The sequence below is a fragment of the Sinohyriopsis cumingii genome, unplaced genomic scaffold, assembly GCF_028554795.1.
Source record: "Sinohyriopsis cumingii isolate HCF-2022 unplaced genomic scaffold, ASM2855479v2 utg000400l, whole genome shotgun sequence".
Lineage (NCBI taxonomy): Eukaryota > Metazoa > Mollusca > Bivalvia > Unionida > Unionidae > Sinohyriopsis > Sinohyriopsis cumingii.
This window is the reverse complement of record NW_028315895.1, coordinates 889,829-905,317: the sequence shown is the minus strand read 5'-3', so window position 1 is coordinate 905,317 and position 15,489 is coordinate 889,829. Positions and strand designations below refer to the sequence as shown.

The 15,489-nt window shown below is 34.6% G+C and overlaps 1 protein-coding gene across 1 annotated transcript in view; it reads left to right on the top strand.

Moving 5' to 3' along the window:
• The first annotated feature begins 828 nt into the window (after positions 1-828).
• Positions 829-15,489, top strand: part of LOC149774186 (elongation factor G, mitochondrial-like) — a 77,344-nt gene continuing 62,683 nt past the window's right edge. The window contains exons 1-5 of the mRNA XM_089945688.1: positions 829-1,004; positions 6,001-6,051; positions 6,539-6,661; positions 6,918-7,050; positions 9,851-10,055. Of these exons, the coding sequence (XP_089801814.1) occupies positions 942-1,004; positions 6,001-6,051; positions 6,539-6,661; positions 6,918-7,050; positions 9,851-10,055 (575 nt within the window). The 5' untranslated portion in view covers positions 829-941. The remainder of the gene's footprint in view (positions 1,005-6,000; positions 6,052-6,538; positions 6,662-6,917; positions 7,051-9,850; positions 10,056-15,489) is intronic.

Genomic DNA, 15,489 nt, shown 5'->3' with positions numbered 1-15,489 from the left:
TCCAGTTTTATAAATTGGCCCCTGGCAAATTTCTTAACTTAAGGCTATGGTGTGACTTTTTCAGCTATTATTGTTTACTATTTAAATATATGGATATATTTATGAACTAGGTATTTCTGGCTTGTGTTCTTCTTGAAATTGATGTCAGGCATGTACACATTCCATAGTTAGTCTGCAGAATGTTGATGGTAAAATACCAATAGTCAGCTAGGAAGAGAAGCTAGCCTCCCGTAGCAGTAAACACATGGGTTTGGGGCAAGTAGAATATCTCAAAAGTGGCTTGGATTAAAACTATTTTCAGTTGTATCAGCCTGTTTAGTACACACTGTTTTGCAGAACTGTCATCTAGGAAAAGGGCTTGTGTTTGCACTGTGAGCATCACATGGTGTCAAAAATTACCTTAGGACATGAAAATTTCAGGTAAAAATTTGGGATTGGGGTGCTTAAACTTCTGCTAATGCTATAAACTGCCATTGACTTCTTTGGTCAAGTGGATAATATTCTTATGTTTTGTTTTAATATATGTATCCAAAAATATAGACCTTTTTTACCTCACTTGTATATTTGATTTTTTATGATTTTTTTTTATACTAGGTCGCTGATTCTCGCATTCAATTTGTACATAAAACTGGCCCGTGCCCCCTTCGTCTTACCTGTCAGATCAGATTGCGGTTGCTGTAAAATTTGACTGCGAGCTAACCACCACTAATATGGACGAATATTTTTTACAGAGATTCCAAAGTTAGAAAATGTATGCTGACTTTGTATACATTATCATGCTGACTTTACTGAATAAGAAAACTATGTCACGACAACTGAAAACGGTTACCAAATATTCCACTTCCGCCATGTGGGACAGTCGACTGCTAAAAGTTTGACATTGGCATAAAATAGCGCATATTTTTTTTTAGTTGATTAAAATCCACTGTTGCAAAGCTAACATGCATATCTTTAGGGGATCACCCATGTCCCTTAAAAGGGTGTGCTTATTTTGGACTAAACAGGTAAAGTTAAATCCATGTACTATCAAATGAGAAGTAGGCCTTCACGACATTAGAAAAGGACATTTAAGTACAATAGTCCTACAATCTAATCACAGTGAGTACGCTTTCGTTCACCCCAGGATAAAGTGAATGTAAGACGTATCACATGTTATTTATGTTTTAGTGCTACTCGACGCCCAAAACAACTATCAAGGACGAGGTCTTACATTGTAGGACTACCAAGTTCACTTCAGTAATTTGTCAAGGATTTTCACATTCCAGGGCGAATTTTACATTTGTAAAGGAGGGGGAGAGTGTTTATTTTTTTAAAAAATAAAATAGAACCCATTCTTGTATGCTGTGATAAATAGCTTTAGACTAAATAAAATGAAGCTTGCTATGCGCTAGCAAGGTGGGGATAACTCTAATATGCTTTTTTAAATTAACGCAAGAACTAGAGATCAAAACTGGTGTTTTTGTACCATACCCAGTGTTAAAGTCATAACATCTTGGATGGAATTATTGCTTTTTAATGTTGAGTAAAAAACCCAAACTCTTACATATCAGGCATTATTTTAATATTAGTGCACATTGTCAGATGAGTAAAGGCACAGCAAAAAGTTGAAATTGTATTTTATCTTCTTGTTTGGCCAAATACTTGCTGTACACATACATTTTTAGAAAGAGCAATGATTTTGCCATTTGTTAAGATTTTTTTTTTAATTTTGCTGATGCGCATTGCCTGAAATTGATGTTTGAATTAAGTGCAACTGGCAGGTAGATCAAACCAGAAGATGCATTGCCAACATGATGGCTTGAAAATATGTTACACTACAGATTGATGTCGACTTTTTCAACAAAATCGGCAAACCATTAAACAAATTCATAACTTTTCAAACACTAGAGATGTAGTTTTAATAGGACTGATCACCAGCTTAAGAGGTATAAATTTCTGGACTGATACTTTGGCCATTTTCAGCGCCAGCCTACAGTCTTATAAATGCGACTTAATCCTTTGCCATCATGATGAAATGTTAAGTGTAGTCTCAATTTTTAATTTGGTACCCAGCGTTTTGGAAGAAATATCCCTGAAATTGAAATGGTGGATAGTAAGACACATTTTGCAGTTTTGTTTCACCTGGATTGTGCATCTGTTTTTGAGTAAATGAAAGTGATATGAATCCTAATGCATGATCAGAGACAGTTTACTCCAAATTACTGTACATAGGAAAAATTAGAATATATGTTTTAAGTGTATTTTTTTATTTACTTTTATAAATTTATTAATATTTTAACATTTATTTAGTTTAAAATATTTTTTTTAAAATTATTTTATTTTTAACATTTTTGCACATTCCCATTTGTTGAGGAGAAAGCTGTTGATCTCCAAAAGTTAGAAATTTTGACTGGTTATTTTTAGATTTAAATTTTTGGACAGCACTTAGCATAATATCTTAGGGTTTATGGGGGATAAAAATATAAATATGTAATAATGAGACCATGATAAATCCAAAGAAGTTAATATTACACCCTGAAAATGTGTTTTTAAAAGTACCTTGCACATAGATACTTACAATTATTTTATCATCGGTAAAGATTGTGTATTATGGCAGTGACACTATGCTGTATGCATTAGAAATGAATGTAACAGTAGAAACGTTATGTGTTCTGACAGTAGTACTACACAATATTTATTAGTACTGAAAAATTACAGTTGTCTTCATTTATCAGTGAAGTGGCAGTGATTGTGTGATATGATAAGGGCACTGCATCATATTTATTAAAACTGAAACATTACAGCTACTGGTCTTCATTATCATCACAGTGATTTTGTGGTATGACATTGGAGCTACATCACATGCATTAGAGTTGCAGGACCAAACTTGCCACAGAAATAACAGATTTCATGTCTGCCATTGTACAGTCTTGCTAAGTGAAGTTGGAAAAATACATAATAGATTCATATTTATTTAAAGCATTCCATATATTATTTGCAAGAAAGACACTTGACAGTTGGTCAAGAAGTTAGTGTTTATATGATCAAATAGAGCTTTGTTAATATTTTTTTATGCTGTATGATTGTCTCATGCTTGTTTATTTGTAAGGATTCCTTGAATTTGATGTAATGCATGCATCATCAAAAGAGATGAATGGTTTCAGATGCATTTCATGCCGTATCTGGTGCTTCATCAAAAAATGTATTAATGAAAACAGCTTGAAAAATTGATAAAGAGTTTCTTTTGCATGGAATTCTTGCCTTTTTTTAACTGACACAATATGCATATGATTCACAATGATTTATAACTGACACAGTATGCAGATGATTCACTGATTTTTAACTGACACAATATGCATATGATTCACATTGATTTTTAACTGACACAGTATGCAGATGATTCACTGATTTTTAACTGACACAATATGCATATGATTCACAATGATTTTTAACTGACACAATATGCATATGATGCACAATGATTTTTAACTGACACAGTATGCATATGATTCACAATACATTATGGAAATATTAATCAAAATTGACAAATATCTTTTGATTGTTCAGAATATTTTTTTTATAGTAAGATTTGGTGTCGAGTTGTTTTATGGAGGGACCTGGAAATTTAAACTTTGGTACATCAGAATAGTGATCAGAAATTGGTATGACCCTGGAAGGGTTGTATACCTTTCTCAGTCAAGTTCCACTGATGTTTGCATAATTTTAATCTGCATGATTTTTGGAGTGTAACTTTTCACAACAATGGTTATAACAGGAGGTGGCAGGAGCAAGAATATGTCCTAGCATGCATTGTGACTAGAACACCTGCTTGTAATCTATCATCGTAGCTCTTCTTACAGACTGAACAACCCCTGCAATCAATCCATCATCATGGTTTTTCTTGTGGATAGTTAAAAATATTGTATAATCCTACCAAGGCTAATGTTTCTAAGTTATTAGATTACCTATACATTGTACACATATATATTTTTGTGTATATCATGCTTGAACATAATTGTTGCTGAAAAAGGGAGATATTTCCATACATGATGGGACACTTAGTCCTTGGCTACCCTTACTTCTTTATTTGAATGACCTGACATATATTCTTTTGTTTTCTTATCATTTCTGTTTCAAATATTTATAATTTCATTGGGTAATGACAGGCATTGAGTATTAGCACAAGGTTGTAACTGTATTAACAGCATCTCTGGACCACTCCACTCCAGTAGCCTAAAAGGTCATGGGTTCGAACCCTGGCTGAGTCATTCCAGACACTTATAAATTTGAAACTAGCAGCTGTTGAGCTTGGTGCTTGGCATTATGAGGTTAGTGTTAGGACTGATTGACCTGGTGTTAGAATAATGTGTTTGGGTGGGACATGATGTTCCATGTCTGCAACATGATATACTATCACAACATCACTATAAACTGCCACACTGCAGACATAGTGATATTATTAAAAATTGTTAAAGCTATGTTAAGAATCCAAAACACATGCACACACACAACTCCTGGTTTTGTAAATTTATGCATTGCAGCATTAAAATTGTCAAATGTTACCATAATTACATTTTCTGCTGGCAAAATTTAAATAAATAAATATGGTCCCAGTATTAATATAACAAAAATAGTGCTTGGTTAATGGTGAGCATTTATAGTGACCTTGTTTACATCTTGGTGTCACAGCATGTACATTAAAGATTGTAATTTTTGTGCTTGGTTTTGAATCATAAGCATCACTGCACTAAAATTCAATAATGTCTTACAAAGTCTCTGAAATAATTTGATGTAAGCATCTTTTAAGTACGTGTTTACTTAAGTACTGTAGTTGTGCTAATATCGTGTAGGAAAATGCCATAAAAAGATTAATATTGTTGAACAAAGTGGTACTAGCATTGACTTCAGACAAAATAACCTTACACAAGCCAGTTTCAGGATTTAAACAATTAACTGGCCTTGATTTTTCTGTAGGAAAGCAGATGGAAAATTCCACCAATTATATTTCAGAAGGAGCCACCAAGAAAAACTTGCTTGCCAAAATCAAATGTGGAATGGAAACACAAAACTATAATGGATCAGTGATGATCTAGGCAGTTTATATTCAGAATTTTAACCTATATTATGGTCACCCGTTAATGAACATATGGCAGTTATGTGAATATGCAGGCTATGTGGCTAACATATTTATAAATATTTTCATATAGATGTTGCCTTATTGGATTGTTTATATCACTGAAAAGTGGTAATTCTTGAGCACTTGAAACAAAGTAACTAAAACAGCAGTTGATGAATAACTAAAATGTGATCTGGAAGAGTGAAATTTGGTTCTTTAAAAAGGAATAAAGAAAGCAAAATCTGCATCTGATATTTTTACAATAAACAACAATATATGTGATGCTAAGCATAACATACAGTGAGTAAGTATTGTGCACTTTAATAGAATTCTCATCATAAATTCTAAGTGTCCGGTGAATTATATTTATTTACCTTTATCTAATTTCTTGTTGGAGAAATCATAAGGCATGCAAATACAAAATAAATAATATCAAAATAATCATACCGGTAGTAGTTTATAACAGTTTGTTGACATAATTAAACAAGAGCTGGTCACTGTTGTGTGATGTATGGCATCTTGCCAATTTGTCTTGATACTGAAATTGTGATATTTTTTTAATTTAAGTCTTGGGACACAAAAAAAACAATTATATTTTCCTGTTCCAAGACTTGCCATCATTACAATTGACTCTACCAACTACTATAGACATTATGCTGAGATGAGGTACCAAATATATTGCAGGGTGTGGCAACAAAGAGGGTGCAGGTAGACAAATCAATGTAACAGCTTTAATGAAATACCAGATATATTAATGTTTATGTACATTGTATGTATTGTATCAAAAACTGTTTTAGTTTTAATTAGATCTTCATTTGCATACAGTATAGTGGTGAGTGATTATTATTGAAAGGCCAGTCAAACAATCCATCTCCATTTTCATCACTTTGTTATCTCTTTTACAGGCTACACCTGTTACATACAGGTGTTGTAACTACTCAACAAAGAAAATAGGGGTAAGCATTTTTAGGACTTGGAGCTAATAGCATTTGAAAAATTGATACTTGTTAAAATTTAATTTTACCTTCTATGTCCCTTCAGTTAATACAATTATTTAGACATTTTTTAAATTCACTTTTCTCTTTTGTCTCTGGAGCAGTATCATATTCTAAGATGTATCTTCATTTTCACTAAATTGGGATGAGGGGATAAATTCTTCGTTCTTGTATACTTGGGTCTTCATATTATAAAACTTTATGTTAAAATGTGTATTTAGTATGTTAATTAGGATTCACATGCCTTTTAAAAAAGAGAGACCTCAAGCCTTGGAAATCAGTTGTCAGTGGTGTAATACTGTTTATAAGAATAAATTGTAATCCATATTCTTGGGGCAGTATGTGAAGATTATGGGATGATAGATAAGAGTCATTTTGGGAAGAAAAAGAAAGGAAACAGTTGAATGAGTTTTTGTAAGTCACATTTTAATTTTTATTTTGCGTTTAGCTTGTAGAGGAAGATGTGTCAAAGATACGGAACATTGGAATCTCAGCACATATAGACTCAGGGAAGACAACTCTTACTGAGAGGTTGCTCTTCTACACAGGAAGAGTGGCTGAAATGCATGAGGTAAGTTCAAACAATTTATTCTTATATGCCAGTGCAGAAGGGGGAGTGTTATTACATGCCAGGACTTTGGATTTTTCTATGCTAGTTTCACCTTGTGTCATTATACTACAACTTTGAACGGTAAATTAAACAATTATTTTCCAGTTGCTATATGTCATCAGTATTTTTGCTATACTTCCATTGTAGAGGGCTATGGGATACAAAAACACTCAAAGTAGTGGAAACACTATATCTGCCATATTGTTCTCTGCTGCAGGTGAAAGGAAAGGATCAGGTGGGAGCCAAGATGGATTTTATGGAATTAGAGAGACAAAGAGGGATCACCATTCAGTCTGCTGCTACCTACGTAATGTGGAAAGACCATAACATAAACATCATTGATACACCAGGTACCATGCTGTTTGTAATTTGTCATATCCTGTAATTTTTCATTCATAATCAATCAGTAAAAATCATTGCTCTTGATTGACAGAAATTAGAAAATTTGAATTATTTTCAGTTTACCTTATCTTTAGTACATTTTGAAAAATTAAATAGTAAGAAAGTACAGAAATGTACAGACAGTATAGTAGTCAGATCTTCTCAGGTTGATGTAAATGATTGTCTTTATGAACACTCCTTTGGACAAATGAAACATTAGAAAGAAGAGTCGGATTTGTTATGACCTTGTTTAACATTGTCCTGATATGTGTAATTGTGTAAAGGAAATGCTGTCTTTGCTTATGTGCAGTGTTCCCAACTTGTGTAAAACACCATAGATCTAGATGTTCAGTTGCATAATGAGCTAGCCAATAAGGGTCTATTTACTTCTATTTCACCTCACTCTCTGGAACAAATAACTAAAATCATCAGTTCTTGAAGGAAGTTGGAATGCAGGACTCCATTCTTAATAAAAGTTAGAGTCTCAGGCCCTAAAATAGAAGTCCCAGCAAGACTTTCTATTTCCTTTGCAATAATTCGGTCAGTGTGTTTTGTGACTAATAGAAAAATATCAGATTGCTTATTTATTGTGTCATGTTTAGTATAAGGAAATAGACAATTATTGTATCATAATTGTGAGTGTGATGTGACAGATATAAAAACTGTGATATCATGTTTGTGTTTGTGGTGTAACAGTTATAGTGACAGTGATATCATGATTGTGATCTGGTGTAACAAACATAACTGATAATATAATTGTGATTGTGACATAACAAATGTAACAGCCATTGATATCATAATTGTGATTTTGATACTAATTTTTTTTAAATGTGTGTATATGGTTTACAATTACCAAAATGATGCCGTTTAATCAAAATGGTCAAAAGCTCAACCTTTCTCCGTATCTGTCTGTTTGGATTAACAAACAGCTGACTGCTCAGGTAGACTGAGTGGTTACAGCATCCACCTGAGATGCAGGAGGTTACTGGTTTGAACCCTGGCTGAGTCATACCAAAGACATATAAAAATGGTACTAGTAGCTGCCTCGCTAGGTGCTCAGGATTAAGAGGTAGTGTTAGGACTGGTCAGCTTGGTGTTTGGATAATGTGACTGGGCGGACATGATGCTACATGTCTTCAGCATGATGCTGAAGTGCTAGACATCACTATAAACTGCCACACTGTAGACATCATGGTGATATGACTGGAAAATTTGTTAAAGCTACTTTAAAAATCCAAATCACACACACACGCATACCAAACAGCTGACTGCTATTTTGATGTGCATGCAGTATAATGCCATTTTACTTGAGAAATAATTTGTAATGCAGAGAAACCAGCAGCATCCCAGACTTAAAGCAATTAGAGCCCAAAACTTCCTAATTCCAAAACTAAAGAATTATTTTAAAACGGTTTCAGATACTCTGGTGCCATTATATGGAACAATATCCCACCAGAAAATTAAAGAATATTAAGCATTTCACCATGGGTTCATTAAATGGATGAAATATAAATCTTAATTAATACCACATGGCCTATCCACCTCCTCCAGCTGCATTTTATTATCATTATGTCCATATGCAGTAGGTTGTGGGTTTGATTCCTGGGTAACATGTATCATAAGCTGATAATATAGAAATAAACACTGCTTAACGTGTATTATAAGCTGATGATATAGAAATAAACACTGGGTAACATGTATTATAAGCAGACAATATAGAAATAAACACTGGGTAACATGTATTATAAGCTGACAATATAGAAATAAACACTGGGTAACATGTATTATAAGCTGACAATATAGAAATAAACACTGGGTAACATGTATTATAAGCTGATAATAAAGAAATAAGCAAAAGGTAATGCATGTATCTTAAGCTGGTAATATAGAAATAAGCAAAATGTAATGAATGTATCATAAACTGGATATATATATATATATATATATATATATATATATATATATATATATATATATCAGCACATAATATGTTACTCATAATCCTGTCAATGGGAGCCATATAGTATATACTACTGCCATTAGATAGACTAGCTTATAATGATGTACATGGAGTACATAATGATATAATTTTACTACTACTTAATGAAATAGGATCCATGATCTTATCCACCTTATAATAAGAACTGTTATAATGATGGGCCTTATAGTGTCTTATAATGAAGTACGTAATACATATAATTTTACTACCACTTAATGAAATGGGATTCATTAGCACACCCACCTTATACCATGAGCTGTGTTCTAATGATGGGCCTTGTAGTGTCTTATAGTGAAGTACATAATGCATATAATTTTACTATCACTTAATGAAATAGGAACCATGATCTTATCCACCTTATAATAAGAACTGTGTTGTAATAATGGGCCTTATAGTGAGACTGTTTATATGTGAAGTACCTAATATAGAGGTCTCAGAAATGCTTGATCACACTATTTGGATGCAATTTCTTTTATCTGGGACGCAGAAAATCACTGAATATGCAGGAGTCCTCTGTATGCATGCAATTGCTGTATGGCAAAATCAAAGGCTTGCCAGTTCTGCTTCAACCACCTGCTGAGTGGGAAAATGTGCTGATTAATTGATCATTTTATCTGTGCTGATATTAACATTGAGTAAATTCACTGGCTGAAAGACTTCCAGATGTATGTGTTGTCACTGTAAGACTAGCTGCTGAGTGGTGGGGAAATGTGCTGATATTTATATTGCCTTCATTTATAATTAGATAATAACTTTTATAATTATTCCAGGCCATGTGGATTTCACAATGGAAGTGGAAAGAGCTTTGCGAGTTCTAGATGGGGCTGTTCTAGTCCTGTGTGGTGTAGGTGGTGTCCAGAGTCAGACTCTCACAGTCAATCGGCAGATGAAGCGATATCGAGTTCCATGCATTGCATTTGTCAATAAACTGGACAGAATGGGGGCCAATCCCTACAGAGTTCTATCACAAATGAGGTATGAAGTCACTTTTTATAAAGAACATGCAACACATACGTAGAATCTCGCTAGGATTTTACAATTTGGTAACAACAGAAGGAGTCTCACCAGTAAGAGTTGCAGTCCCCTCCCATAAGCATATTGAGCTTACTTTTCCAGATTCTTTACACCATTGACATACAGCTCTTGTTTGTCCATTAGACTCTGATTGATTTTTGTCAATTCAAGGAAAGGCCTTATTCCGATCACTAATCCAGCTATCACGCACTTTCTTACACTTGGCTGCTGTTCCATCTAAACTCTCAGTTCTAGCAACTTAGCACTTTTCTGAATCTCACTGCAGTCTTCGTCAGTTTTCCCATTAACCACAAAATACTTATCCAGATTTGCAAAAGGCATTTTGTCTAAGTCCTGACATGCCTTGATTTTGAGGTCGTATGCACTACTTATTCGGCTACACTAGGAAATGAACAAGATAATGAAAGTTTAAGTTGTTAACTTGATGTATTCTATTAATGACCACATGTGTATCTCTGGGTCTTTCTGCCTCTGAATTCAGTCATTATAAATAACAGCATAGTTTTCCACCACTCAGCAGCTAGTTTAAGTTTTTGAAATTGCCACCCAGCTATTGCATCATGTTCTTTTTATGTGCTCTTATAAAAGGCAATATGTGCATGTATTTGGGGGCTCTTAAGCCACTTAATTCTGTCATTGTAAATATCAGCACAGTTAAAATGATCAATTGATCAACACATTTTCCCACTCAGCATGTGGTTGAAGTAGGACTGTCAAGCCATTGAATTTGCCACCCAATGGAAGACTCCTGTGTACGTGATTTTCTGTGTCGATTTTCTGTGTCCCAGATTCAAAAATTTTGTTCAGATACACATGATTAAGTGTTTTCGAGACCTTTGATATGATTTCAACATTTTCAGTTTGATTCACTACCTCTATTAAAAAATTTTGCATCCACACAATTAAAATAGCACAAAGATAAACTTTGTCTACATGTAATAACAGGCTGCTTATTAAAAGGCTTTGTTGATTGAGGTTTGAGAGATTTTAGTTTAATATAGTTCATTTGTTAAAAAGTTTTTATTCAACTGGCACTGTTTGAAAAAAGGCAGACCTGATATTAGACATTTTAGTTGTTGTCTTTGCCGTAGCTCTTGAGAGAGTTTGGAAATTTCATTTGTTGTAGTCAGTGATGTGTTTAGTCTGTGTGCCTGGAATAGTTTGTTCCACTCAGCATGACTAATTTTATCCTATCTGTAACTCAGTAAATTTTCAGCTTAGAATCATTAAATATAGTTAACAGCATCTAATTCATTTCACACAAAGTATTTAAAACTGATTAGGGCTGTTCCAGTAGAACATATATCCCCACTGGGGATGGCACTTCAAAAAAACTTCTGTAGGAGGTTGTGTTTTGAACTATTTTGATTCTGACAGTGGAAGGTTGGTTAGGAAAATCACTTATGTTGTGGGTTGTGCTAACAAAATGAGAAATCGCTGGTGGGGTTGTCAGAAAGAAGAAAGAAAGAAAAAACGAATATATATTTAAAATCACATCTACCCAACTCCTAGCGGTCTAACGTGAATAAAACATTGGGTCAGAAAATGATGCCAGTACACGCGAGTGCACGTAATTTGTACGAATTCGCGTACTTTTAAAGCAGTGATACGCCTTCGGCAAATTATGTCAACGCTGCGGATATAAAAAATTGTGCTTTGCGCAGTATGCAATTTTTATTAAACTTTTAACTTTAAAAGTGCATTTCGCGACATAATTCGCGCTGCCGCAGCTGTCTCACAGCACTTGATTCGACATCCAGATATCTGGATACTTCGGTTCGACATGAATGGCTGTTAAACTAAATTTGATTCGTTCATTGCCCTGGAACAAGCATTTTATGGAGTTTTAGCCTTACTTTCATCGTGGAAGTTTTACAAATGCGTGTTTCCAATAAGGGCCACACAGAAAACCAAAATGGTTGAATCACAACACGGTTTGACTTCAGATGACGTTTTCGTCGGCAAATACTGGCTGGTGATAGCTATGATGACAATGAATTTCACGTATATCGGTCTGTTGGACATTGGAAAAATGTCACTGGAAATACCAGTGTGTGATTTTGAGCCTAAAATTGATGTTGAGTGCGAGTGTGATGTACGTGTTGGAAAGACAATATGCCGGTTATATTTATTAAATATACCCATGTCTAAACAAGCAGACTATGGGAATGTTGGACTTAAAACCCTAATACAGCATTATAGAAGAGAAAAATCTGGCATAAGATGCAGCAAAACACTGATTCAAGGAAGTGAATCTTTGGCAGGGTTCATGTTAGTGAAAACTGACAGAGGTCTCAGAAACGCTTATAATCAGGCGTATTTGGACGCCAATTTTTTTTATTTAGGTGGGCGGTAAAATTCAAAGACTTGCCAGTCCTGCTTCAGTCACCTGCATAGTGGGAAAATGTGTTGATCAGTTAGCTGTGATGATATTTACAATGACAGAATTTAGTGGTTAAAAGCCTGCCCCCCCTCCCCCCGTCGTCACCATTATAAGAGTACATCAAAAGAACATGCTGCAATAGCTAAGCGGCGAGATCAAAGGCTTTGACTGGCAGCTGGTGGGAAAATCTACTGATATTTACAGTGCTTGAATTCAGAGGCAGAAATACCCAGAGATATACATGTGGTCATTTATAACAGTACATCAAATAAACAACTTTAGCTTTCATTCTTGTGTTCATTTCCGAGTGTAACGGAATAAGCAGTGCACCTGACCTTGGAATCATGACATGTTGAGACATAGACTTGAATGAGTATTTTGGGGTTCAACGGCAAACTGACAAAGATTGTGAGATTAAGGAGAGGGCTAAAGTTGCTAGAACTGATAGTTTGAAAGGGACATTAGCCAAGTGTAAGAAAGTGTGTGATGCCTAGCTTAGTGATTTGAATAAGACCTCCCTTGGATCGAAAAAATTCAGACTCACTCTGATGGATAAGCAAGAGCTATGTCAGTGTTTTAAAGAATGTAGAAATTAAACTCTATGGCAACCAATAGTTCTTATAATTGGCATAGTTTTCTGAGAGGGGACTGCAACTTTCCTGATTTGACTCATATTTTTACCAAAATGGGAGCCATGGACTCTTAGTTTTAAAATCCTAACAAGACCTCTGGTTCAAAATGTTTCTTTTTGGGACAGAGATATCCAAGAGAGAATACCCTTGGGGCCATACATGTAAGATGTTGAAAATTGCACAACCATAAAGAACAGTAAATTTTTCAAGCTAGTTATGCATATGCGTTTCAGACAGCAGGCAATGAAAGGAGTTCACAGCACAGAATAATATTTGTACACCGAAGAGGAGGATCATATTAAATTCGGAAACAATTAACAGATTAATGCTCATAGGGAACATCAGAGATACCCCATACAACATAATTAAGTGTGTGTAGATCTCAAGTTGGTAGAACCACTGAGCAACAAAAGAAGAGAAAGACAAACTTTTGTATCATGCAGATGTATGACTAAATCATGTACATGCTCTCTATGTGCAAAAATTAAATGACATTAAACATAAGAGACTGACTGATCTGTGTTGTTGTTGTTTTAGGGTTTAACGCCATTTTTCAGCACACGATAGGCTATACATGGTGGCCAGTACTAATGGTGGAGGAAGAAACCAGGAAAACCCCCGAAAGAACCACTGACCCACAAGAAGCTACTGACAAGCTTTCTCACATATCCACATTAGCCGAATCCGAGACTCGAACCCATGCAGACAGAGGTGAGATGGCAATGATCGTAACGGAAAGTGTTTAGACCACTAGGCCACTCGGGGCCCCACTGATCTGTGTAAACTCAAAGCAAGATGGATAAAAATTTGTCCTGTTTGTGTTCGGTTCTTCCTATGTATATTTTGATCATGGTGGTATTTTCTGCTGACCTTTTGGCACTTAGTTCCAAGCCATCATTTGGTATTTGTATTGCAAAATGGATAACTAAAAATGTCTATTATCTAGTACAATATATTTTTAAGCATTATCATTAACTGATGATGAAATTGATGAAAAAATACTTGATGTCATTCTGATATATGGATTCTTTACTACACTACTATTTCTGTTTATCCTGATTCATTTTTTTTTTTACCATTTCCTTTAGTCTTACTGGTACCAGTGCTTTTAATAAAATTGTAACTTCTATTTTCTTGCAATCTAAATATTTGTAATGATGTGTTATTGTCAAAAGGTAAAATGTGCTTAGTGTTGTAAAATCTAAAACTATTAAGTAGCAAGGGACTAAAGTAAAAAGTGGACAGAAATTATTGCCATATTACAGTGCTGTGAGAAACAACAGAATAGTTGTACAAGATGTATTTTGCACAAAGTTGTAGAACTAGCGCTCATATTGTCACCACATATTCTACTTAGATAATTATATCATCATTTCTGTATATTCCTATCAGTATTTTCCCAGTGGTAGTAATTTTCTGATCTGATGTTCATTTCTTGTGCAATTTTTACACATCAAGAATTCTCACCGTATCATTAAAAAACAATGTAATCTGCACCAAATTGAGTTGTTTGAGAAGAAATTAATTTTTTTAACCCAAAAATCACTGAAGCTATGAGTTCTTGCATTAAAGTCTCACATTAAATAACATTTGAAGTAGCCATGATAGTAGTTTAGGATGCAACTGTACCAATTTCACCTTTGGTATATCCAAATCTTGAATGTGATGGAGGAACATAGCTCCAAAATAAACACATCAATTTTAGAACCTGTTCATTGACTATGAATCAAGTATCCGAGTCCAACCGAATTGCTAGAAATTTTTTTAATTCTTTTGACAACATCATAATTTGCTGTCAGATATGGAGTAAGCCTCTAGTCTTTCTGCCATCCCAACCAAGACCCCACAACAACCATGTGACCATGCCCAATGACATCACAGTAATAATTGCTATACAACTAGAGATGACATCTCTTCGAGAATTTTGATTTCAGTAGAGCTGTAACAGAGTGGAACAGTAAGAAAGAGTGACAGATATTTAAGTGTTGGGAGATATAAAACAATGGCTATTCCCACCACCACCAGTTCCTCATTGGAGATCACACACACACATAACTTCGAGTACATCCTGAAATCCTGGCAGCATCCCTGCAGAGGAGATAACTTGACTGTTCAGTTTTATTGGTCTCTGGTTATCCCATGGTATTTCTGTTACTTGAACATTATCTTACAGTGTGTCCATTCAGCATGGTCAAAAAAGGCTTACAACCATTGAGAGTTGTTCAAGGACTCACATTACTACAGTTGTGAAAGAACGAGTTCCATACTATAAATCAGTGAAGATAAAATAGAGTATATATGTGTTTGACTGTCCCTGATTGGTTGATAATGAAAGTAAGTTTTAGTAAAAACAATCTTT